The sequence below is a fragment of the Lissotriton vulgaris genome, chromosome 4_1, assembly GCF_964263255.1.
Source record: "Lissotriton vulgaris chromosome 4_1, aLisVul1.2, whole genome shotgun sequence".
Classification (NCBI taxonomy): Eukaryota; Metazoa; Chordata; class Amphibia; order Caudata; family Salamandridae; genus Lissotriton; species Lissotriton vulgaris.
Window position 1 is genome coordinate 1492288310 of NC_141691.1, and position 25616 is coordinate 1492313925.

A 25616-nucleotide genomic window follows, 5' to 3' on the forward strand; every position below is an offset into this window, starting at 1 on the left:
GGGAATAGAGCCTGGCTGGATAGGAGGACAAGATGGAGGCAGGCCAAGGTGAATTACATCTGACAGTGATAGTGTAGTCATCCTTTGAAGCTATCCAAGGGGATGGGCATGTCCACAAGCCATCTGTCAAGGAAAGATCAACCTCTCCACACACCCAAGGACTTTGTCTCAGCCCAGGGAGCCAGTTCACATCTCATCAAGGAGCTCTTCAGCTCCTGGGTAACAGTTGGATACTTGGGCAAATGGGCTTCTAGAGGCTTCACACCAGTTAAAGGTGACTCTTTAAAAGTGCATTTTGTAAAATATTTGTTACAAATCTGACTTTACCAATGAATTGGGTTTGTAAGAAATATTTCATAAAGTCCAAGAATTAACTTTTTATCTGATACACTGAGTTGAAACTACCGTATTTAAGTTTACAATTAACTCATGCTAGCCCTGCTACAGTCAAAATGGATTCGAGCTAACCCTGCTACAGTCAAAATAGATTTCGGAGCTGTGTCACTCCAAGGACATGTTTTACATTACCTTTTATATGTCCTACTTTTAATTACCCTGCAGTTGCAAAGTCATCCTGGGCCCTGGGCTTCCTCAACTTTTTGGGTGACTTTTAATGGTGGTAAGGGACTCTAACTGACCCTGGGCTCTGTCTAACAAGGCCGAATGCCAGTGTTGTGCTGAATACACACTTAGAATGCAGTGAAAACACTTACATACACTATGGTACACTATGGGTTAGGAAAAACCTAGGACTGGCATGACCTCCCCTATACGGCCCTAGTACCTAATAGGGCAGGGGAACATAAAACTACTTTTAAGTCCCTAGTATACAATAGGGAATGGCATTTTAGAGGCCAGCAGCCCTTGCTGCTCTTGCATGTGTGCACTGCTGAAGCCTGAGGTCAGTTTAAAAGCAGCCATGTGTTGCAGGACTGCTTTTAAAATGCAGAGTGTGCCCAAACTCGATGTTGGTGTTTGGGGGACTTAAAAATTTATAAAACTACAATTTTGTGGCATATTAGGGATCCCAGGGCCTCCAATATGTCTCTCAGAGGTTGAGGGGGTGGTCAGGTAGTTATAAGGTGGAACCTTATAAAATGTTTTTTATCGGCCTTGGATTTAGTGAAATAGCACATTTCACTTTCCACATTGTAGTGAAGTGTTTCACAGAATTAGCTTTTTTCGTAGGAGCACTATGGAGTGAGGATCTGCAATAGTTTAACATATTCAGAACCCGTAAAGTCTCCCCTAGGTATCCCTGGGGTGTACGATCCTGTAGATATAGCCAAGTTCCTTATAAAAGATATTTTATAAGCCCTGGTGTTGGACAAATTGCCCACATCATTTTTCCCATTGTAAATCCCCAGGCTCATAGGTTAACATGGCAAGAAGTTATTAAATAATAACTTACAATCAGGAGGTCATAAAAATAACAGTCAAGGGCTGCCTAGAATGGTATAGATAAATACAACAATATGCCATTGTTGAATGTATCCTAAAATGTACAAACAAGAAGTTATAGGACTTTTTTGTCTGTAAGCTAAAATGCAGCCTTCTTGTGCTCTGACCTGATTGGCCAGAGTTAAGTGGATTAGCCAGGCTGCTTTGATGAGGTGATAAGCAGCCAGAGGGTCAGAGAGCCATACTGGACTATGTTACATAGGAATGCTTTAACAGGGGGAAGGGTTGTAAACCATCCTCTTCAAAGAGAGGCAGGGACAGACAATGTAAGTCAAGACAGTTACAGCCCTAACTTCTGAGCCCAGACAGATGTCATGATTGAGGCAGGAATTCCCAGATGTCAGGAGAGGAAACATATGTAGATGAAGCCGTCCTGTAGGCTGGTTTGGTCAGCTCTTCTTTCTCTACTGAAAATTCTGACATATTTAATTCTGGAGAAATAGTGCTTTCAGGAGACTATTGCGTCACACTTTGGAGGAAGTGGTCATGCTCCATAGTTTTGCTCTGCACCTCATTGGACAAAAGTGCCCTCATGCTTGACCCCAGAGGACACTAAATAAGTATCTGAGCGAGGCAGTGCCTCCCAGATCTGCTGCTTGAAACTTAAGGAAGAAGACTGGTCCATGCTAGAAGTTTGATTTGCCCCAACCAGGTCCTGCACTCTGACTGACTGTGCCTGCTGCACAGTCTGGAACTTAAGCCCTGTGGATCACACCTGCTTCAAAAGGACTAGAGAGTGGATTCTATGCAAGCTAAAGGTTCACCTGCATCAACTCCACCAAGTCTCCCCTGTTTGGAGTGTATCCAGTGGACTTTTAAAGGTGCTGTCAAGATTCATTGTGGGAATTGTGGTCCCAACATTTCAAGGACCATCTTGGAGCTTTCAGCCCCTTGGATTGTGTTTTGGATACTTTGGACACCGAAGAGGAACTTCAGGGAGAAATTCCAGAACTTTGGGAACGTTTGGTGAACTTTTGTGAAAAAGCTCCAGAGGGTGAACAGACTCCCACAGAAAGGCAATCCTTTGAAACCTCACTGAATCTGGCCTGCTGAAGGAAGCTGCACGATGTCTGGTGAGAAATCCTGCAGAAAAGTTTCTACGTTTGAAGGTAAAATCTTGACCAGGGCCTCCCGCTCAGTGTATCTGACCAGGGCTCAATCGTGGTTGGCCTCAAACTTTGAGTTTGTGCTGGTCAGAGGCAAACTAATGTCCAAAATTTGCATTATCGGTTTCTAAGCGCTAGAAAGTGTTTAATGTTTAAACATTCATATCTCTGGCTCCCTACAGTGGAATGTTTTTTGTTTTGGTGTCATTTCAAAGAGAAAAATATTTCCTATGTTTTATAATTTGGTGTTGGATTTTTATTGTGTTTTGTTTCTTAAATATTTAGTGAATTGATGTTTTTAAATGTTTAACATACCTATATTTCAAGTTAAGCCTGCCTGCTTGCAGCCAAGCTACCAAGGGCTGAGCATGCGAATAATTTTTAAAGACCAATTCTGAGCCCTATGTTGTGTTAGTGGTATTATTGCCAGTGGTAAATGCTTATTTGCCACTACTAATAATCCACTTCCCAACACATACACCCTGCCTTATTGGGCATTAAGGCCTACTTAGTGGTGACTTTCTAATATATAAAAAGAGTGTTTAGAACAATCAAAAGCAGTCATTTTGCCTGGTCGAATTTGCAGTTTAAACATGCGGAATTAGGTTTATGTTAGTCATGTTTTGCATTGTCACTTTAGTGTGCTTCAGTCCACTAAGACACTTAACTTGCGGACCCTTGTGTACATTTTGTACCATATACTAAAGACTTATTGGTGGGTTAAATGTGCCAATTTCAAAATCAGCAGTATCAGTCCAAAAACATGGGGGTGATCATGCAAATAGAGGCATTTTTCTTACACAAATAATTCAGCTATATTTGCAATCCAAAAAACAAAATTAGGCCCCTACATGATTGTGTGTGCACATGTGAATGTGTATACCAGAAAGGCAGAACATGGTTTCTGAGTGGTGTTCTCACCTTTCAATTTACATTTATAAAAGAGCAATTTATGTACACTTACCAAGAATTGCCTTTAGAGTGGGACGCAGCTTTTGCCAACAGTTATTAAACATTGTGATGACTGGCAGTTTTCTCATCCATTCACAAAAAATGATCAGGTGGTACACAAAAGGTGACCCAGCTGTAGATTCTGAAAGTAAAACCACTATTTTCTTTGCGGACCCCACAAGGGGGCCTGCAGACTGTAGAAATTCTTCTTTTGATTTTCCAAGTTTTGTGCACGTCAGTACCTAAAACAATAAAAAAATTACTTGTAGCTAAATTTCACTTCTGTAGAAAACTAACTGAAGCACAGGTATGCAAAAATCAATGTCCACAATGTTTTAAATTGAAAAGGTCAGTGACATATTGTTGCATACAGCGATAACTCAAAAAGCTATATTAACGTGACAAAGCGCTAGAAAAACTTTTGTTAACCATGGGAAGAATTTTGCGCTTATGAAATAGGTCATGTATTCGTTCTTAAAGACAGGTGTCAGGCATGTTTGCCTGCCTCGCTCATGAAAAAATGAGATGTTAATGCAGAGTAAATAGGAGGATATATCGTATCGATAGATTGTAGATAAAAAATAATGTATCGGAATAAAATGTGCAGTTTTGCCTGCACAACTCCTTTCGGTGCAAACATGTGTAAATTACTCCCACACTACTACAGTGGCCTGATTCAGTATTTGAGACAGAGTCTGACCACATCTAGCTTCAGATACAAATGATTGTATTCATGTACAGCATAATTAACTCACTGAGATTTAGACAAAAAAAGTTATAAGTTAAACTATTTATATGAATACTGGCTTAGACTATGTGGCATTCATTACAGAAGTGGTTGCGTGAAACTCCTCTCATAGGATGTGCTCCTTCAAGCATTATACTTTTACTCTTCACCAATGTTCCCTCTAATTATTTTACTGTACCTTTGACATTAAATGGTCTGGTCTCTGGGACCTCGCCGTGCAAGCAAGCGCTGTGCATGAACTACCAAAATCAAAGATTTGTTTAAAAAGCAAAGCAAATGGTGCAATTTGATTCGATGAAGCTGTTTTCAATAAACACTTTGTGGTAGTTGTTTCAATGTAATTACAACAAACAAGATTGTGGAATTAATACTGAAATTAAACTCAGCTGCTGGCGATCTCTCAAACCACACCCCAGTTAATTATTTCTCACCCTCTGTGGCACTCAGTACAGACCAGAAGTACAAAAATCAGTCTTGTTCCTGCTGTGAAAGGAACAGTCCGGCCTAACTTCCGGGTCGAGTTCTTTCGGGCAGGAACACTAGGAGTCCCAAATCGGTTTCATCCAGGTTAGGCTTCGTCAGTGAAGTATAGCTTGAGTACTATGCACAGTGAGCACAGGACCTACACCTGGTTATACCCATTGTATTTGCAAGAAAAATAGGGTGATGGAGAGAATGTCTGATTTAATGTCAGCCATTTGAAATTGTTCAGGTTGCATCCCAGTACCTAATTTTCCAGCCGCAATACCACTCTCAACAGATCACCCATATTCAAGTCATTTTGATCCTGTTAAAAAGAAACAATCTAGCCTGAATTGCCTGGCCAGGTCCACTCTAGATGGAAATACAACATATGTATTATGCTGCAGCTGTTGTGTTGCAATCTGTTTTGATTGTTCAGTTATTATATGCTGTTAAGTTTTAAATGTGTTTTTATGTTGCTTTATGTATGTTATTGTGTTATATTCTGTTGTTCAACAAATGCTGGTAAATTTCGTGGAAAAGCCGCACATGTATTGAGACTTCCTCTTCCATGCACCCAATGACTAGGGTGGTGAAATAGTGCTGCTCCAGCTTTTCAAATACAGAAGAACACCAGTCAGCACAAAACTGTTGCAGTACTCTCAAATTAGCATTAGCATTCATGGTTAGAGGTGGGAGAGCCACTGAAGTTGTCTCTGACTCAGCTCACAGTCCTCTTGGATGCTCAAGCCCAAGATGAACCGAGTTTTCGCGTGGCCGCTGACTGCCTTCCATAGTATTATCACATGCTCCAAGACAAACTCTGTGAGAGATTGGGTTGTTAGAAGAGTGGGTTTGAGTTCTGTTAGAAATGGGATTTCTGGTTGGCTAGTACATGCGCTGAAGCCAGACAGAAACCACCACTCTAGTCGGGGCAAGGGAGTTACACGCTGAAGATAACCCCTGGTCACCCCGTTGGTAGCTCGGCACAAGCATTCAGGCTTATCCCAGAGGCAATGTGTAAAGCATTTGTGCAACACACACACACAGCAGCAACACACTAGGCATACCACAAAAGAAACTCCACACAGGTTATATAAAAATAGCCTTTGTATTATCCATTTGACACATCAGAGCGTAATCACATATGTACACTGTGCCACCTGGCACTAGGTATTAATTTACATGGGATTATATACATTTCAGGGCCAATCAGGCCACTGTCATCACCATTTGAACATACCATTAGTGAAAATCACAACCAGTAACTACTGGTAACATTGCAGGTAGCATAAACACATTATGCATAGTTCACCTTAGGCATACATCCTAAATTATCAGTGCAACACCGTACACTCATGAGGTGCACACATCACCTTAGGGCCTTACGCCCCACCATAACACAAGGTTACCTCCAGGCCAACTGGCCTTCCTCGGGGGCCTGTCTTGGGTTGTCCCGTAATGCCCTCTGTTGAAAGGTCAGGGCTCTCTGAGCACCTGGGACCTTATTTATGAAGCACTTGCGCCGCCGATGCGTCACTTTTTCCCATGTTAAAAGTGACGCACCGGCGGCGCAAGTCCTTCATAAATAAGGCCCCTGGCTTTTGTCTGCCACCAGGCTGCCAATGCAGCAGGGTACGGGCCCCAACAGGCCGGTACCAAAAATGTGGGTGAGGGTGCAGCTCATCCGTGTCTCCTTATGATGCCAAAATGCCCCCCACATTGCATCTGCCAAGATCTGGTGGTGCAGCTGTGTAATTTGCAACAGGCAACAACAGTGCCATGGGAGCCCCCTCACCGGACTCCTCCGGTCTAACTAGCAGGCGCCAACCGGGTGCCCTCTCAGCCCCACTCATGGAAGCCTCCTTGGACCCTAAAATGAAAATGCCTCAGTTGGCGGGGAGACCTCACGCAGTCCCCCACATCTGCAAACTGATACCATGTGCAGCCGCCGTCTGGGATATTCTAATCCCCACCAGAGGTACCCCCTAGCCGGTACCTTCACTAGTTGTTGGTCTCCTCCGTGAGACCGGCTGCCCTTAGGGGCCCACCTCTCCCTCTAACAGGCAGGGGCTGACAGGGGTCTCAATTGTAACCCCTACCTTCAGGGACGTTACATAGGGTCTTGCAGTTCCTGTGGTGCAGGGGGGCCCAAATCCTCCAAGGGGCCTCATTTTGCCCAAGGCCCAAAAATATTTGTGAGAAATGGGAATATCAGAATGGGTTGGGTCCCGCAGAGTGGGTATATTTGTGGACTTGTTAATTGCTATTGCCTTTCAGGTAATTACCTCAAATTGGAAAGATGCCTCTAAGGTTTCCTTCTCAGCCTGGTGGAACCTTCTTTGTTATCATCATAGACTGGACAGAGCTTCTTCCAAAACTTCTTAACAACTTATTCATGAAGAAGCCTTCTGGTATCCCATTACTAACTACTTATTGGCATCTGCACTACGTGATCAAATAGCTCTTTTGTTTATCAACCACCATGAGTACCTTATTTTTTTTTTTTTAATTGTCTTTTACATTTATTTTTATTTTTTATTTTATTTCCCTTGATATGTCATATATGTAGTTATTACTCTGTTTTTGGATACCATTGTGATTAGTATAAGATTATTGCTCTATTGTAATATTAGACAAAGATATTAATATATCACCAATTTCTTTTATTCCTTCTTTCCTTTCCATGTAATTTCTCCTTTCTCTGTCCTTCCCTCCCTCTTCTTTAGATTTTCCTTTTTTCTGAAAAATTGAGAAATGTAAAATGCTATTTATTCTTTCAGGTACACATTTAATGATTGCTTTCTATTTGTGGCATATCTTTAGAGCCATGATAAGAATGTCTACAATATTTATTCCACCAATTTATTTATTCAATCGTTTTATCAATGCTACCTGTTTTATATGCTTTGTTGTATATCGTACCTATGTTTATAAGTACTTTAATTAAGCTCTTTAAACTAAAAAAAAAAAAAGAAATGGGAATATCAGAGAAGGGGGTAGGGGGGCACAAGTTTGCTTTACACAACTCTCTGGCTTGCCTCTTATGACCTCTGGCACTGCTTTTTCAACAAATAGGCTCAAGTTAGTGCTAAGAACACAGGGCTAGCTCTGTGTTCTTTTTTGTTCTGCCAGTTTGGGCCACTGCCTACCAGACAGCGCAGCTGCCTGGTTAGCTAAAGACATATTGGGGACATTCAGAAAATTGACCTTGAAATGCATTCTGCCCATTGCCAATCATTTGCTTTGTGGTTTGTAACTCAAATTTGTTTGCTATTTGCCGGTCTTATTTGCTTCAGGCTGTGAAGCTTGAGTTCATCCCTCTCATTTCCCAACTCTTGTTTATTGTATTCTTCCACGATCTTGCTTTCTGAATTCAGGCCTTTAAATCTTGTTCTTATCTTGTCACATTTGCTGTACATTCAAAGACAAAGGTCAAAAGCTGGGCTGTCTTTTCCAAGGAGATTGATGTTTATTTTTCTTTCTCTTATTTCAACGTGAGAGGATTTACTTGACAATCATGCTGGCTAGTGGGGGACCACTTGAGGAAGGCTGTACGATGTAAATTTTTTTACTCTAAATTAACTGTGCTGATGATCAAATCAATACATTCGGTGATGACATTTCCGCACATCGTTGGTGACCTGTATACTTTCATTAGTAAAACTGTATGTGAGTGCAACTTTAAAGGGCATTTCAATTGAAGAAGTGTTGTCTGTAATGGTAGTATGCTACCATACCATGCAAACTCCACATTACCCCATTGTACTCGACTCCACACCAATGCACTCTACTCCGTACCACTCCATACTACACCACTTCACTCCATACATCACTGCACTCTTATCTGCACCACTCCACTCTACGTCTCTCTACTCTACACAACTCCACTCTATTCTATGCCAATGCACTCTCTATCCCACACTACTCTACTATACACCACTGCACTCTTTGCCACTGCTTTCTACAGCTCTCCGTGCCACTCCACTCTACGGCACCCTACTCTGCAACACTGCACTCTATGCCAATGCCCACTAGTCTGTACCACTCTACTGTACGCCAGTGCACTCTATGTCAATCCCCTCTATGCCACTCTAATCAACTCTGCGCCACTGCACTCTCCTCTGAAGCAATCTACTCTATACCACTGCACTCTACGACACTGCACTCTGACACTGTAATCTGCTTCACTGAACTCTATGCCTCTGCACTTCACTACTCCACACCACTCACTCTATGACATGCCACTGCCCTCTACACCACCCTATGCCAATGCACTCTACACCACTCTACTCTGCATGGCTCCACTCTACGCCATGGTACTCTGCATCAATTGACTCTATGCAACGCTAATCTACTCTGCACCAATGCACTCTATTGCCCTTTCCTAAACCTTTTTTCCCTATTCTACCCCTCAGCTATCCTTCTGAATCCTAATATCTGACTAACCTATTCACCACTCAAATTACTTGCATATTTCACTAAACTAATTCAACACTAATCCTTTATGGGTTCCGGAGTAGCATGCTACTCGCCAGAAAAGTGCTATGATGGCTCGTCAGGAGCAGTAACTGCTATATAAATGCAATTACAATAATGATACAATACTCTATACCACTGCACTTTATGTCACTTCACTCTACTCTTATTCTACTCTATTCCACTCCACACTACTCCACTCTACGCCACTCCACGCCACTCCACGCTAATCCACTCTATGCCACTACACTCTACACCATTGCTCTCTACACCACTTTTCTCAAAACCATTACACTATATGCCACTGCACTCAATGCCAATCTACTCTGCACTACTGCACTGCATGTCACTATACTCTACTCTGTCACAACATTGCATTTTGTCACTTTACTCTGCACCACTTTATGCCACTGCACTCTACACCACTCTACTCTACACTACTGCACTCTATGACACTCTACTCTGCTGTACTGCACTCTCTGCAGCGGAACTCCCTGCCACTCTACTCTATACCACTCTACTCTGCACCACTTCACTCTATGCCACTTCACTCTACTATGTACCACTCTCTGCCACTCTACTGCACTCTACAACACTAATATCTACGCCACTCTAATCTACTGCCAGTATGCTCTGACACTGCACTTTACACCACTTCACTCTATGCCTTTCTGCTCTGCTTTGCACCACTCTATTCTATGCCAGTGTACTTTACTCCACTTAACTATGCAAAACTGCACTCTTCGCTGCTACACTCTTCACCATTTCAGTCTATGCCACTCCACTCTCCACCACTTCACCCTGTCTCAGTCTATTATGCAGCACTGCACTCTATGCAAATGCACTCTCCCTCACTACTCTAAACCACTCCTCTCTACCCTGGACCACTCCAATCTGCCCAGAACTACTTCACTCTAAGCCACTTCACTCTACTTTGAAATACTATAGTCTAAGGCATTGCACTCTATTCCACTGCACGTAATGCTAATCTACTCTGCGCTACACGTCTCTACAACATTCTACTCCACTCTACGCAACACCCTCTATGCCACTCCACTCCACAACCCTGTACTCAACTCTGACCCTGTACTCTACACTACACCATTCAACTCTATGCCCTTCGACTCTATGACACTCAATTTCCTCCACAACTCTCCACAACACTTTATGCTACTCCATGACACTCCACTTTACTCTTCTCCACACCACTCTACTGAATGCCACTCAATGCCACTCTATGCCTCTCCATAACACTCTAATTGACTCCATTTTACAATCCTCTCCATGCCTCTCTCCTTTATCCCACTAACATTTAGCCATGCTAAACAGCAGCCTATCTGTCGAACAACAGTGGAGAATCCAGAAGAGACTCCAGCGGATCCAGAACGCCTCAGCACAACTCATCCTGGACATCCCCCGTCGCAGCCACATCTCCGGACACCTGAGAGACCTGCACTGGCTCCTGGTCAACAAGAGAATCACCTTCCGTCTCCTCACCCACCCACACAAAGCCCTACACAACCAAGGCCCAGGATACCTCAACAGCCGCCTCAACTTCTACGCTCCCACACGCCAGCTTCGATCGACCAGCCACGCCCTAGCTGCCGTCCCCCGCTTCCAAAGAGCCACCAGAGGGGGAAGGTCCTTCTCCTACCTGGCCGCCAAGACTTGGAACTCCCTCCGGACCCACCTCCGCCTGACCCAGGACCACCTCGCCTTCAGGAAGCAGCTCAAGACCTGGCTGTTCAAGCAGTAGCGGACCCCCCCCTCCCCTAGCGCCTTGAGACCCTCTGGGTGAGTAGTGCGTTTTATAAATGCTTTGATTGATTGATTGATTGATTGACAGTGCTAAAACGTATCGGCAAAGACGACAGCTCTTGCATAGATGAGACCTATTGGCTTCGCCAATGCTTGTTTTAAATGAGCGGCTGGTGAAATGGGGCAGATAATACCCTTGTTCTGTGGAATCATGTGCGCTTGTAAACAAACCCTTGCGCTGGGGAAATGCAGGCTGGGACAGGGAACGTAACTCTTCACTCTAGAGTCCAAAAATGGATTGGAAAATTGGAAATGAAGTTTACCTCTTTTGCTGTGGTTCCTACTTCAGCAATGCCACAATCACCGGCAAAGCCAGTTTTCAAGCGTCTCTATGACTTCCTTCACTACATTTTCTATATGTGACAACAAGACCAAAGGCAATGCTCCTACAAGTTGAAGGCTAAATATTAACTAGTCTTAAATTGCTGTACATCTTGCTCTGGATTGCCATAAAATAAATGTCAATCTTTCAGTCATCTAGTGGCAACACATTCGGTACACTCCACTGAAAATTAATTCTAATACCTACTGTTATAACTGCATTAAAATCTCCCTTACAGCAGGGGGACCTGAAACATTTGGCGACTGAAAAGTAGGTATTACCAGAGGTGAGCGCAAGCTGTTGACATCACAGCAAGACTATGCCTTGCCCTGACCCCCTCACTATCCGTCTGGCAGTTGTGGTACTCGACGCATAGGAAACTTGCTCTGCAGCTTGTATAAGTGGAGCGGTTGTCCTGGTCAGCAAGGCGAGCCTCAAATCATTTTCCTAGAAATGATCTCGTGTTTCATCTATAGTGAAAACTGAAAGGGATTTCAAAAGTCACATTTCCGTTTTCTAGTCAAATTTATTTTAATGCTGAAATGTTGATATCAATATTCATCATCAGACCAGTGCTAGGAATAGATCAACAAATTTACATGTGGTGAGTTAGGACACAGATAGCCAGTCTGTTAGCATTTTCTGCGGACAATCAGCAAACTAACATTTTATCTACAGGGAAAAGCAATAATTCTTTTATTTGTTTTAATGAAATTGCTTCTTCTGAATATTCTGTCCCTGCAACCTGACAGTTACATCATAGGACGTCTCAGGAGAAAAGGGTAATGGAGGAAGAAAAATAACGATGATTATACTCACTTCATGCAAAAAGCCTTGATAGATGAGTTGGGGCCAGATGTACGACGTTTTCGCATGAGCAAACGGGTTTGCGAACCCGTTTGTGCTTGCAAAAACAGCATGGGGTTTGTACAAACCCTATTTTGCAACTCACAATTTTTTGCTACTCGCTAAATAGGGTTTTGCGACTCGCTATTAGGATGGGGAGTTGCCTTCCTAATAGCGTGCACAACCCTATGTACAAATGTTTTCTGACCGCAATTGTGGTCGCAAAACTCTTGCAAATTACCACCCTCTTCAAAAGGGTGGTAATGGGGTCGCAAAAGGGAAGGGATACCCAGGGTACCCCTTCCTCCTTGCAAAGGCAGGGGAAAATATCTTTTAAGGGCAGGCAGTGGTTCACATTAAAAAAACTGCTTTATTTAAAAGCAGTCCCAGACTTGGTGGTCTGCTGAGCCCAGCACGCCATCATATCTGAGAGGGCCTGCCATTCCCAATGGATTCGTAAATTGCGAGAAGCTCATTCTTATTCATGAGCCTCTCAATTTGCGACCCCATTGGGAATCGCTAACAATGAGAAAAACGCTGTTGTACATAGTAAACTGGGCCTCGCAAATTGCGACTCGCAAAAGATTTGCAATTTGGGATCGCAATTTACTGAGTCATACATCTGGCCCTTGGTTCTTGAAATATTTTCAATATTTTCTATACACTGTGTTTGGGAATAGAAATTCCAAAAGGTCGACCAGTAGACCTACAGGGATCTTCCCCACATCTTGATAGGAGGTACAATAAGACATTCTGGAAAGCCACACCAAGGCATCCAGTCTGGAAATAAGGAAGAACCAATTTTGCCAGGTGCTCAGGCGTAGCATATTCCAAGCCATAAAGGGCAAAGTAGATCATGTTGAAGTTGACACTCGACTTAACTGGCACCAAGTGAACATATATCACTGAAAATGAGAAGTGATCAGCCTTTCTCAAGCTATAGATGGGACAGGGAGCAATAGTTTACTATCGTTGTTGCTTGCAGAATATATTATTTGGGAAACCTACTAAACCGGTTGCAATAATTGATGTGAGAAAGGGATACTACAACAAGGGAGAGAGGGCTTTGTGGATGTGTCAGAAGTGGGATGGTTCCCTATTTAGCAGTCGGGTGAAACTCAAAGTTCAAAGTTGAAAGTGACCGAACTTCTTACGTTTGCTTTAGTGAGTTAGAGGTGCTCCTGTAGAAGGAAGCCACTTAAGTCATAGCACCAAAGAATTTCCTTATCGTTAGAGCATGATTGCTGTTTTCTCTCCACTAAGACAATGTCTATTTTGGATCATTCATTGAGTGCATGTCTTAAGTAGTATTTAATAAAGTTTTAATTGCCAGTAACCTTTGGAATCTTAATGTAGATCTGGATCTCACTAAATACAAATTATTGCATATGGAAATGATCAGTATTATTTGGGAAGATTCCTGTCAGTCTGTTCTGAAGTAAAAGTGATATGTTGATCTTTTTTCACTTGTTGCATATATTAACGCTATAGCCGAAAATCTGATAAGATAGTAAGATAAAGCACCTTTGCAGGATGGGAGCGGTGCTATTCCCATGAATGAAGAAATGTTAAATGCAAGCGAATCAAATAGCATAATCAATTAAATAAGCCTTCTTGAGAAAGTATAAGTTTAGAAACATATTGTTTTATTAAACATTTAAAGTTAATTACAGAAAGCAAAATACGGTTAGTCTCAAATCAAACAAAGTACATAATAAATCTCTGTAAGACCTATAATCCTTAGGGTTGTCTTCCCCCTATGTTTGCCTGCTTACCTCCACATTTTGCTATATCTTTTTTAATGGCCTTAAAATCTCAGGGCACTTTATCAATGCTAGCCGGTGCTAACGTGCATGTGCTTTTCCCCTAAAACTAGTGACCTTGGTGTATCGTAAGTAATGTCGCTGTGAACAAGAGGAGAAAAACAAACAGGGGTTTTAATACTGCCCTCACCCACAGATATTTGTGGCATGCTCCATCATAGGGCTGCTGACACACCTCTATGCTAGCCAACGCTGGAGGTGGAGCAATAGAGAGGGGAAGACAAAACAAAAAACTCAATGACAATGTGCGGGATCAAGTGAAAAGTGCAGAACAATGGTAAAAATTGACCACTGGATCTCCAAAGCAGACCCTTTAATACTGGATTCCCTGGTCTAGTTAAAAGGCCATTCCAGGAACAGTGGATGGTGGTATGGTGGGTATTTATGAACCACCTACCCCTCCAATCTGCAGAATGTAGACATCTTTTCGCCGGCTAACTTGAAATCTCCGGCTTTCTTCAGGACTAAGACAGATCCTTTAGAAACTATCCCTACCTCCTTCCTGTAGAGTAGAGCGAGGTCACACTCAGAGAAAATGCTCAGGTCTTGTGGTAAAGTAACTTACTCCCAGTGAGCAATGAGAAAGTTACATAGATGAACACACTAGATTAAGTGCACACTTTGTTGAGTATATTAAAAACATACAAACATGAGAGAAGAAAGGTGGTTATGTTCATCTAGTTCAAAGGTGCGACCCAATGGGTTCTAAAATTAAGATTAGGCACCACAGCAATGTGCAGGGCCCATTATTCCATGGGAGCGTGAGTATGGCGCTCTTTTAGTTCATAGACATTCTTGAAAATGCAGGGGTCCTTGTTACTCGGTCCTGCGACACAAATAATTGCTTGGCATATCTGACAGAGTTTCATTAAAAGAGTGCTTGAACTGGTGGGTGTGAGAGGACAGCTCCCTATAGTCACAAACTGTATTTGTGGAAATAAAAAGGAGAGAGAGAGATGATCGCAATTATTAATCAGTGCCACTTTAAATCAGCGTTCTGGGTTGTTCGTAGTTCGAGGACACAAAAGACCGGATGGAAATCCGATTGGGAAAACAGGAGAGTGTCAAATCCGCCTGGTGAGGTATACCAACCGTTCTTAACAGTGAGAATTGGGCCACCAATGCCCCTTCCCCGTGAGTTGGCCGATATGCCCCCAGAGCCCACGCACGTACTTCGTCAAGGTGAGCTGTTGCCACAACCTGTTGTCTCTCCCAGTGCCGTGCAGCTACACTGAGCTCAATGGCAGGGGGAGTTTAAATGGGTTGTATCCATATACGTCACCACGTTACTGACGTAGACAGTACATGGCCTGCTTGACAGGTTGGTGACAACTAGAGCGCTGACCCCTGCAACCATATTGAAAGGGTGATTTAGGAAACAAGTCCTTTCTGAGCATGTCCCAGTCTATATTGGGCAAATGGAAAAGCCTCACCCTATAGACCACAGCAACTTATTCTGATACACCCAAAATAGGCATCAGGACGAAACCTTACCCTACTTGCCAGTTGCACCAAATGGCAAATTAGTCTAAAGTGCGCAGGAAATCGATTGTGGTTGATAATATGAACGTAAATCAAAGTATGGTAGAATCGATAGTATGGCATCAAACAAACCCCTTTAGTGACAGTGAGTTGTAGGTGTGGGGCTGTTCGTTGAGTGTAGACATACACCACAACCCACAATATTGTTTTAGGTGAGGCACAATGAATCAACATCCCCATGTGTAAGATATAATGCCAATGGCAGAAACAGACCATGTGTCGCAGTGGTTCTGCCGTGTCACCAGACATAAAGAGAGTCATCAAAAGTGCATGCAAAAACTGTGTCTAGTCCTTAGAGGGGCTAGGGTTGAAAAGCACTGGTGGATACAGGGTATTTTTTGGGGGGGTGGTGATACCGGGATACATTAATCAGGTCCAAACCCAGAGAGAAGGGTACGACACTCTGAACTTACACGGTCACATGTGAAGGCAATTCTCCATGGGACGATACTTACAGAATACCAGAGGGGGAATGCTGCCCCACGGGGTCTGATCGTCACCAATAAACCCCTCATCTTCTTAGAAAATTTGATTTTCCTGAAAGATTGGGCTCTGATAGCTTGGAAATGTACGAGGAACCGGCTGATTCTTATAATTAAATCAGCTAAGAGAACAGCCGATTCCCTCTACATTCAAATAAAGGCTAATGAACAGGGCCTAAAAACCAGCATTCTTCTGGCAACCTATAAAAAGAAGAGAACATGGCGGAAACAAATTGAGAGCTAGGGGGATACAAAGATTATCTCCTCAGACCTAAAGTTGCAAACTCCGGAAAGACCTTAAGAAATTTTCAAAGGAGAACGTTTATTCCTACACAACAGAGGAATACGTTCAAAAGAAACTAGGGGACATGAGGAAGGGCCCCAATAAGGAAGGCAGGAACTCATATAGAACCTGTACATGCACCGAGAACAGTGACTATGAGAGGAGACCACGCAGAAGGGGTAGAGGGAGGGGCTCTTTCGGAGGGCCCCATCCTACTTTCAATCCTATGTACCCCAATTTCCCAGGACAAAATTTTGGTTGGCCATCTATGTACCACCAATTCCCGCACATGAAGGCAGCCCAGACGCCACAGTATCCACAGATGCCAAATCCTTTTTTAAGGAGAGGCAGAGGAAGAGGCAGGGCTAACAGAAGGGAACAACAGGTGTACAATGGGAAGATCTGGACCAGAGGGTGACCAGTAGCATGGCGCGGGACCCCTCGCCGGGGTCAAGCAGGGAATGACACTGGTGATGTACCTGACAGGCACACCCCTCACTGGTCCGCAAGAAGCACTCCGTAACAAGGGGCTTAGTTTTGTCCCCACCAATACCTTAGATGCCTTTAGGATCTGCCAATCACTGACAGGTTTCTTCCGCAATATCAGACTGAAGGTCTTATTTTAATGGAAACCAGAGGTGAATAAAGAGGGAGGTGACACTAACCTCTTCCCAAAGTCAAGATTTACACCCCCTTCTGCCGCCCTTCCCTTCGAGGTGGAGACTTTTGAACAAGTGGTCATACACGAGGTGGAGACCCTCGCAAGACAAGAAACACTCCACTTCAAGAACCTTACGACCCAGGAAAATGAGCCTTTGAAACAACTGAGGAATAATACGGACATTGTGATTAAACCAGCGGATAAGGGGGGAGCGATTGTGATCCAAATGAAAACCAATTACGAAATTGAATGTCTGAGACTTCTTTCAGACAAAAGAAACTACAGCATACTCTGCAATGACCCCACCCAGGACATTATGCAGGCAATCGCCTCCAGTGTTGAAGAAGCAGTGAACAACGACTGGTTAACAGCTAAAGAAGGGATATTCCTGGGCCAAGAGAACCCAGTGACTCCATATTTTTTACACCCTCCCTAAGGTACATAAACCTATTGTCTCCGGAATAGGCTCAGTCCTAGAGCCATTGTCACAATTTTGTGATTTCTTTGTCATACCCTTGGTACAGAGCAGGAAAGCCTACCTCAAGGACACTACAGATGTCCTTGACCTACTTAAGGACCTCACTTTTGATCCAGAGAAAGAGTTCCTGGTGGGTCTTGATATAGAGTCTCTATATACAAACATACCACAGAGAGAAACACTACGTGTGGTTGAAGAGATTCTATTTGACCAAGACTGGGATTTCTGTACACCAAGGTCATTTCTTTTGCACCTCGCAGAGATAGCACTGATGAACAACTTCTTCGAATTTCGAGGCACACATTACCTCCAAACCCATGGTACTTCTATGGGTAGTACCTTTGCCCCTAGTTTGGCTGGTTTCTATGTGGTGTATTTTGAAAATCAGTTCATCTACTCCCCTACCAGTCCATGGAGGTGAATATCAAAAGGTGGAGCCGCTATATTGACGCTGTGCTTCCTATTTGGGAGGGAGACACCCAGTCAAGGACTTTTTGAACCGGTTGAAGAACCAGAACCCCATCTTACACTTCACGTCGACCATCACAACGGAGACCCAGATTTTTCTGGATATTGTGATTTTTGCCAGGGAGGGATGTCTACAAACATGTGTGATCCATAAACACACCAAAAGGAACAGCCTCCTCCTATTTGACAGTTTCCACCTGAAGTCACTAAGGGATACATTCCCTGTGTGTCAATTCTTGCACCTCAGGAGGAAATGTTCTAAAACAGGAGACTTCAAGACAGAAGCTGATGTACTTATGGATAAGCTATTGAAGAGGAATTACTCACATAAGATTAGTAGAAGGGCTAAGAAAAAGGCTACCAACTGCAATCGTGAAGCACTTCTGGAGTCAGTAGAGAAACCATCAGCCAACAAAGCTATCTGCGTGACTACCTTCAGTGCCCCCTCCAATAGTTTCAAAAGGATCATACTACGGAACTGGAGGATCCTGAACTCAAGTGACCTTCACTTATAGAAACCCTTGTTTTCATTCAAAAGGATCAAAATAAAAAAAGGGGGGAGGGTAGAGGTACATATGATAGAATCAACCTCCAGTACAAATGTTTACAATCAATAAGATTCTATCAATTTTTTATTTTTAAATATATAGTGAGATATAAGTATGGTGTGTGTTGCTGATCCTTGTGACTGACAAGAAAAAGCACTATGTGTTTTTAAAATACCCCTCACACACTATGAATCCCATAGTGTCATGCTTCATGATGGAGGAACCGGCTGATTCTTATAATTAAATCAGCTAAGAGAACAGCCGATTCCCTCTACATTCAAATAAAGGCTAATGAACAGGGCCTAAAAACCAGCATTCTTCTGGCAACCTATAAAAAGAAGAGAACATGGCGGAAACAAATTGAGAGCTAGGGGGATACAAAGATTATCTCCTCAGACCTAAAGTTGCAAACTCCAGAAAGACCTTAAGAAATTTTCAAAGGAGAACGTTTATTGCTACACAACAGAGGAATACGTTCAAAAGAAACTAGGGGACATGAGGAAGGGCCCCAATAAGGAAGGCAGGAACTCATATAGAACCTGTACATGCACCGAGAACAGTGACTATGAGAGGAGACCACGCAGAAGGGGTAGAGGGAGGGGCTCTTTCGGAGGGCCCCATCCTACTTTCAATCCTATGTACCCCAATTTCCCAGGACAAAATTTTGGTTGGCCACCTATGTACCACCAATTCCCGCTCATGAAGGCAGCCCAGACGCCACAGTATCCACAGATGCCAAATCCTTTTTTAAGGAGAGGCAGAGGAAGAGGCAGGGCTAACAGAAGGGAACAACAGGTGTACAATGGGAAGATCTGGACCAGAGGGTGACCAGTAGCATGGCGCGGGACCCCTCCCTGGGGTCAAGCAGGGAATGACACTGGTGATGTACCTGACAGGCACACCCCTCACTGGTCCGCAAGAAGCACTCCTTAACAAGGGGCTTAGTTTTGTCCCCACCAATACCTTAGATGCCTTTAGGATCTGCCAATCACTGACAGGTTTCTTCCGCAATATCAGACTGAAGGTCTTATTTTAATGGAAACCAGAGGTGAATAAAGAGGGAGGTGACACTAACCTCTTCCCAAAGTCAAGATTTACACCCCCTTCTGCCTCCCTTCCCTTCGAGGTGGAGACTTTTGAACAAGTGGTCATACACGAGGTGGAGACCCTCGCAAGACAAGAAACACTCCACTTCAAGAACCTTACGACACAGGAAAATGAGCCTTTGAAACAACTGAGGAATAATACGGACATCGTGATTAAACCAGCGGATAAGGGGGGAGCGATTGTGATCCAAATGAAAACCAATTACGAAATTGAATGTCTGAGACTTCTTTCAGACAAAAGAAACTACAGCATACTCTGCAATGACCCCACCCAGGACATTATGCAGGCAATCGCCTCCAGTGTTGAAGAAGCAGTAAACAACGACTGGTTAACAGCTAAAGAAGGGATATTCCTGGGCCAAGAGAACCCAGTGACTCCATATTTTTTACACCCTCCCTAAGGTACATAAACCTATTGTCTCCGGAATAGGCTCAGTCCTAGAGCCATTGTCACAATTTTGTGATTTCTTTGTCATACCCTTGGTACAGAGCAGGAAAGCCTACCTCAAGGACACTACAGATGTCCTTGACCTACTTAAGGACCTCACTTTTGATCCAGAGAAAGAGTTCCTGGTGGGTCTTGATATAGAGTCTCTATATACAAACATACCACAGAGAGAAACACTACGTGTGGTTGAAGAGATTCTATTTGACCAAGACTGGGATTTCTGTACACCAAGGTCATTTCTTTTGCACCTCGCAGAGATAGCACTGATGAACAACTTCTTCGAATTTCGAGGCACACATTACCTCCAAACCCATGGTACTTCTATGGGTAGTACCTTTGCCCCTAGTTTGGCTGGTTTCTATGTGGTGTATTTGGAAAATCAGTTCATCTACTCCCCTACCAGTCCATGGAGGTGAATATCAAAAGGTGGAGGCGCTATATTGACGCTGTGCTTCCTATTTGGGAGGGAGACACCCAGTCAAGGACTTTTTGAACCGGTTGAAGAACCAGAACACCATCTTACACTTCACGTCGACCATCACAACGGAGACCCAGATTTTTCTGGATATTGTGATTTTTGCCAGGGAGGGATGTCTACAAACATGTGTGATCCATAAACACACCAAAAGGAACAGCCTCCTCCTATTTGACAGTTTCCACCTGAAGTCACTAAGGGATACATTCCCTGTGTGTCAATTCTTGCACCTCAGGAGGAAATGTTCTAAAACAGGAGACTTCAAGACAGAAGCTGATGTACTTATGGATAAGCTATTGAAGAGGAATTACTCACATAAGATTAGTAGAAGGGCTAAGAAAAAGGCTACCAACTGCAATCGTGAAGCACTTCTGGAGTCAGTAGAGAAACCATCAGCCAACAAAGCTATCTGCGTGACTACCTTCAGTGCCCCCTCCAATAGTTTCAAAAGGATCATACTACGGAACTGGAGGATCCTGAACTCAAGTGACCTTCACTTATAGAAACCCTTGTTTTCATTCAAAAGGATCAAAATAAAAAAAGGGGGGAGGGTAGAGGTACATATGATAGAATCAACCTCCAGTACAAATGTTTACAATCAATAAGATTCTATCAATTTTTTATTTTTAAATATATAGTGAGATATAAGTATGGTGTGTGTTGCTGATCCTTGTGACTGACAAGAAAAAGCACTATGTGTTTTTAAAATACCCCTCACACACTATGAATCCCATAGTGTCATGCTTCATGATGGAGGAACCGGCTGATTCTTATAATTAAATCAGCTAAGAGAACAGCCGATTCCCTCTACATTCAAATAAAGGCTAATGAACAGGGCCTAAAAACCAGCATTCTTCTGGCAACCTATAAAAAGAAGAGAACATGGCGGAAACAAATTGAGAGCTAGGGGGATACAAAGATTATCTCCTCAGACCTAAAGTTGCAAACTCCAGAAAGACCTTAAGAAATTTTCAAAGGAGAACGTTTATTGCTACACAACAGAGGAATACGTTCAAAAGAAACTAGGGGACATGAGGAAGGGCCCCAATAAGGAAGGCAGGAACTCATATAGAACCTGTACATGCACCGAGAACAGTGACTATGAGAGGAGACCACGCAGAAGGGGTAGAGGGAGGGGCTCTTTCGGAGGGCCCCATCCTACTTTCAATCCTATGTACCCCAATTTCCCAGGACAAAATTTTGGTTGGCCACCTATGTACCACCAATTCCCGCTCATGAAGGCAGCCCAGACGCCACAGTATCCACAGATGCCAAATCCTTTTTTAAGGAGAGGCAGAGGAAGAGGCAGGGCTAACAGAAGGGAACAACAGGTGTACAATGGGAAGATCTGGACCAGAGGGTGACCAGTAGCATGGCGCGGGACCCCTCCCTGGGGTCAAGCAGGGAATGACACTGGTGATGTACCTGACAGGCACACCCCTCACTGGTCCGCAAGAAGCACTCCTTAACAAGGGGCTTAGTTTTGTCCCCACCAATACCTTAGATGCCTTTAGGATCTGCCAATCACTGACAGGTTTCTTCCGCAATATCAGACTGAAGGTCTTATTTTAATGGAAACCAGAGGTGAATAAAGAGGGAGGTGACACTAACCTCTTCCCAAAGTCAAGATTTACACCCCCTTCTGCCTCCCTTCCCTTCGAGGTGGAGACTTTTGAACAAGTGGTCATACACGAGGTGGAGACCCTCGCAAGACAAGAAACACTCCACTTCAAGAACCTTACGACACAGGAAAATGAGCCTTTGAAACAACTGAGGAATAATACGGACATCGTGATTAAACCAGCGGATAAGGGGGGAGCGATTGTGATCCAAATGAAAACCAATTACGAAATTGAATGTCTGAGACTTCTTTCAGACAAAAGAAACTACAGCATACTCTGCAATGACCCCACCCAGGACATTATGCAGGCAATCGCCTCCAGTGTTGAAGAAGCAGTAAACAACGACTGGTTAACAGCTAAAGAAGGGATATTCCTGGGCCAAGAGAACCCAGTGACTCCATATTTTTTACACCCTCCCTAAGGTACATAAACCTATTGTCTGCGGAATAGGCTCAGTCCTAGAGCCATTGTCACAATTTTGTGATTTCTTTGTCATACCCTTGGTACAGAGCAGGAAAGCCTACCTCAAGGACACTACAGATGTCCTTGACCTACTTAAGGACCTCACTTTTGATCCAGAGAAAGAGTTCCTGGTGGGTCTTGATATAGAGTCTCTATATACAAACATACCACAGAGAGAAACACTACGTGTGGTTGAAGAGATTCTATTTGACCAAGACTGGGATTTCTGTACACCAAGGTCATTTCTTTTGCACCTCGCAGAGATAGCACTGATGAACAACTTCTTCGAATTTCGAGGCACACATTACCTCCAAACCCATGGTACTTCTTTGGGTAGTACCTTTGCCCCTAGTTTGGCTGGTTTCTATGTGGTGTATTTTGAAAATCAGTTCATCTACTCCCCTACCAGTCCATGGAGGTGAATATCAAAAGGTGGAGGCGCTATATTGATGCTGTGCTTCCTATTTGGGAGGGAGACACCCAGTCAAGGACTTTTTGAACCGGTTGAACAACCAGAACCCCCTCTTACACTTCACGTCGACCATCACAACGGAGACCCAGATGTTTCTGGATATTGTGATTTTTGCCAGGGAGGGATGTCTACAAACATGTGTGATCCATAAACACACCAATAGGAACAGCCTCCTCCTATTTGACAGTTTCCACCTGAAGTCACTAAGGGATACATTCCCTGTGTGTCAATTCTTGCACCTCAGGAGGAAATGTTCTAAAACAGGAGACTTCAAGACAGAAGCTGATGTACTTATGGATAAGCTATTGAAGAGGAATTACTCACATAAGATTAGTAGAAGGGCTAAGAAAAAGGCTACCAACTGCAATCGTGAAGCACTTCTGGAGTCAGTAGAGAAACCATCAGCCAACAAAGCTATCTGCTTGACTACCTTCAGTGCCGCCTCCAATAGTTTCAAAATGATCATACTACGGAACTGGAGTATCCTGAACTCAAGTGACCTTCACTTATAGAAACCCTTGTTTTCATTCAAAAGGATCAAAATAAAAAAAGGTGGGGGAGGGTAGAGGTACATATGATAGAATCATCCTCCAGTACAAATGTTTACAATCAATAAGATTCTATCAATTTTTTATTTTTAAATATATAGTGAGATATAAGTATGGTGTGTGTTGCTGATCCTTGTGACTGACAAGAAAAAGCACTATGTGTTTTTAAAATACCCCTCACACACTATGAATCCCATAGTGTCATGCTTCATGATGGAGGAACCGGCTGATTCTTATAATTAAATCAGCTAAGAGAACAGCCGATTCCCTCTACATTCAAATAAAGGCTAATGAACAGGGCCTAAAAACCAGCATTCTTCTGGCAACCTATAAAAAGAAGAGAAGATGACGGAAACAAATTGAGAGCTAGGGGGATACAAAGATTATCTCCTCAGACCTAAAGTTGCAAACTCCAGAAAGACCTAAAGAAATTTTCAAAGGAGAACGTTTATTGCTACACAACAGAGGAATATGTTCAAAAGAAACTAGGGGACATGAGGAAGGGCCCCGATAAAGAAGGCAGGAACTCATATAGAACCTGTACAAGCACCGAGAACATTGACTATGAGAGGAGACCACGCAGATGGGGTAGAGGGAGGGGCTCTTTCGGAGGGCCCCATTGTACTTTCAATCCTATGTACCCCAATTTCCCAGGACAAAATTTTGGTTGGCCACCTATGTACCACCAATTCCCGCACATGAAGGCAGCCCAGACGCCACAGTATCCACAGATGCCAAATCCTTTTTTAAGGAGAGGCAGAGGAAGAGGCAGGGCTAACAGAAGGGAACAACAGGTGTACAATGGGAAGATCTGGACCAGAGGGTGACCAGTAGCATGGCGCGGGACCCCTCCCCGGGGTCAAGCAGGGAATGACACTGGTGATGTACCTGACAGGCACACCCCTCACTGGTCCGCAAGAAGCACTCCTTAACAAGGGGCTTAGTTTTGTCCCCACCAATACCTTAGATGCCTTTAGGATCTGCCAATCACTGACAGGTTTCTTCCGCAATATCAGACTGAAGGTCTTATTTTAATGGAAACCAGAGGTGAATAAAGAGGGAGGTGACACTAACCTCTTCCCAAAGTCAAGATTTACACCCCCTTCTGCCTCCCTTCCCTTCGAGGTGGAGACTTTTGAACAAGTGGTCATACACGAGGTGGAGACCCTCGCAAGACAAGAAACACTCCACTTCAAGAACCTTACGACACAGGAAAATGAGCCTTTGAAACAACTGAGGAATAATACGGACATCGTGATTAAACCAGCGGATAAGGGGGGAGCGATTGTGATCCAAATGAAAACCAATTACGAAATTGAATGTCTGAGACTTCTTTCAGACAAAAGAAACTACAGCATACTCTGCAATGACCCCACCCAGGACATTATGCAGGCAATCGCCTCCAGTATTGAAGAAGCAGTGAACAACGACTGGTTAACAGCTAAAGAAGGGATATTCCTGGGCCGAGAGAACCCAGTGACTCCATATTTTTTACACCCTCCCTAAGGTACATAAACCTATTGTCTCCGGAATAGGCTCAGTCCTAGAGCCATTGTCACAATTTTGTGATTTCTTTGTCATACCCTTGGTACAGAGCAGGAAAGCCTACCTCAAGGACACTACAGATGTCCTTGACCTACTTAAGGACCTCACTTTTGATCCAGAGAAAGAGTTCCTGGTGGGTCTTGATATAGAGTCTCTATATACAAACATACCACAGAGAGAAACACTACGTGTGGTTGAAGAGATTCTATTTGACCAAGACTGGGATTTCTGTACACCAAGGTCATTTCTTTTGCACCTCGCAGAGATAGCACTGATGAACAACTTCTTCGAATTTCGAGGCACACATTACCTCCAAACCCATGGTACTTCTATGGGTAGTACCTTTGCCCCTAGTTTGGCTGGTTTCTATGTGGTGTATTTTGAAAATCAGTTCATCTACTCCCCTACCAGTCCATGGAGGTGAATATCAAAAGGTGGAGGCGCTATATTGACGCTGTGC

At 43.5% G+C, this 25616-nt stretch overlaps 1 protein-coding gene across 1 annotated transcript in view; it reads right to left on the reverse strand.

The window, feature by feature from the left end:
* The window catches only part of LOC147724149 (uncharacterized), a 1299884-nt gene that overhangs the window by 499777 nt on the left and 774491 nt on the right, over nucleotides 1-25616 (reverse strand). The window contains exon 4 of the mRNA XM_086917998.1: nucleotides 3532-3760. Coding sequence (XP_086774124.1) covers nucleotides 3532-3760 — 229 coding nt within the window. The remainder of the gene's footprint in view (nucleotides 1-3531; nucleotides 3761-25616) is intronic.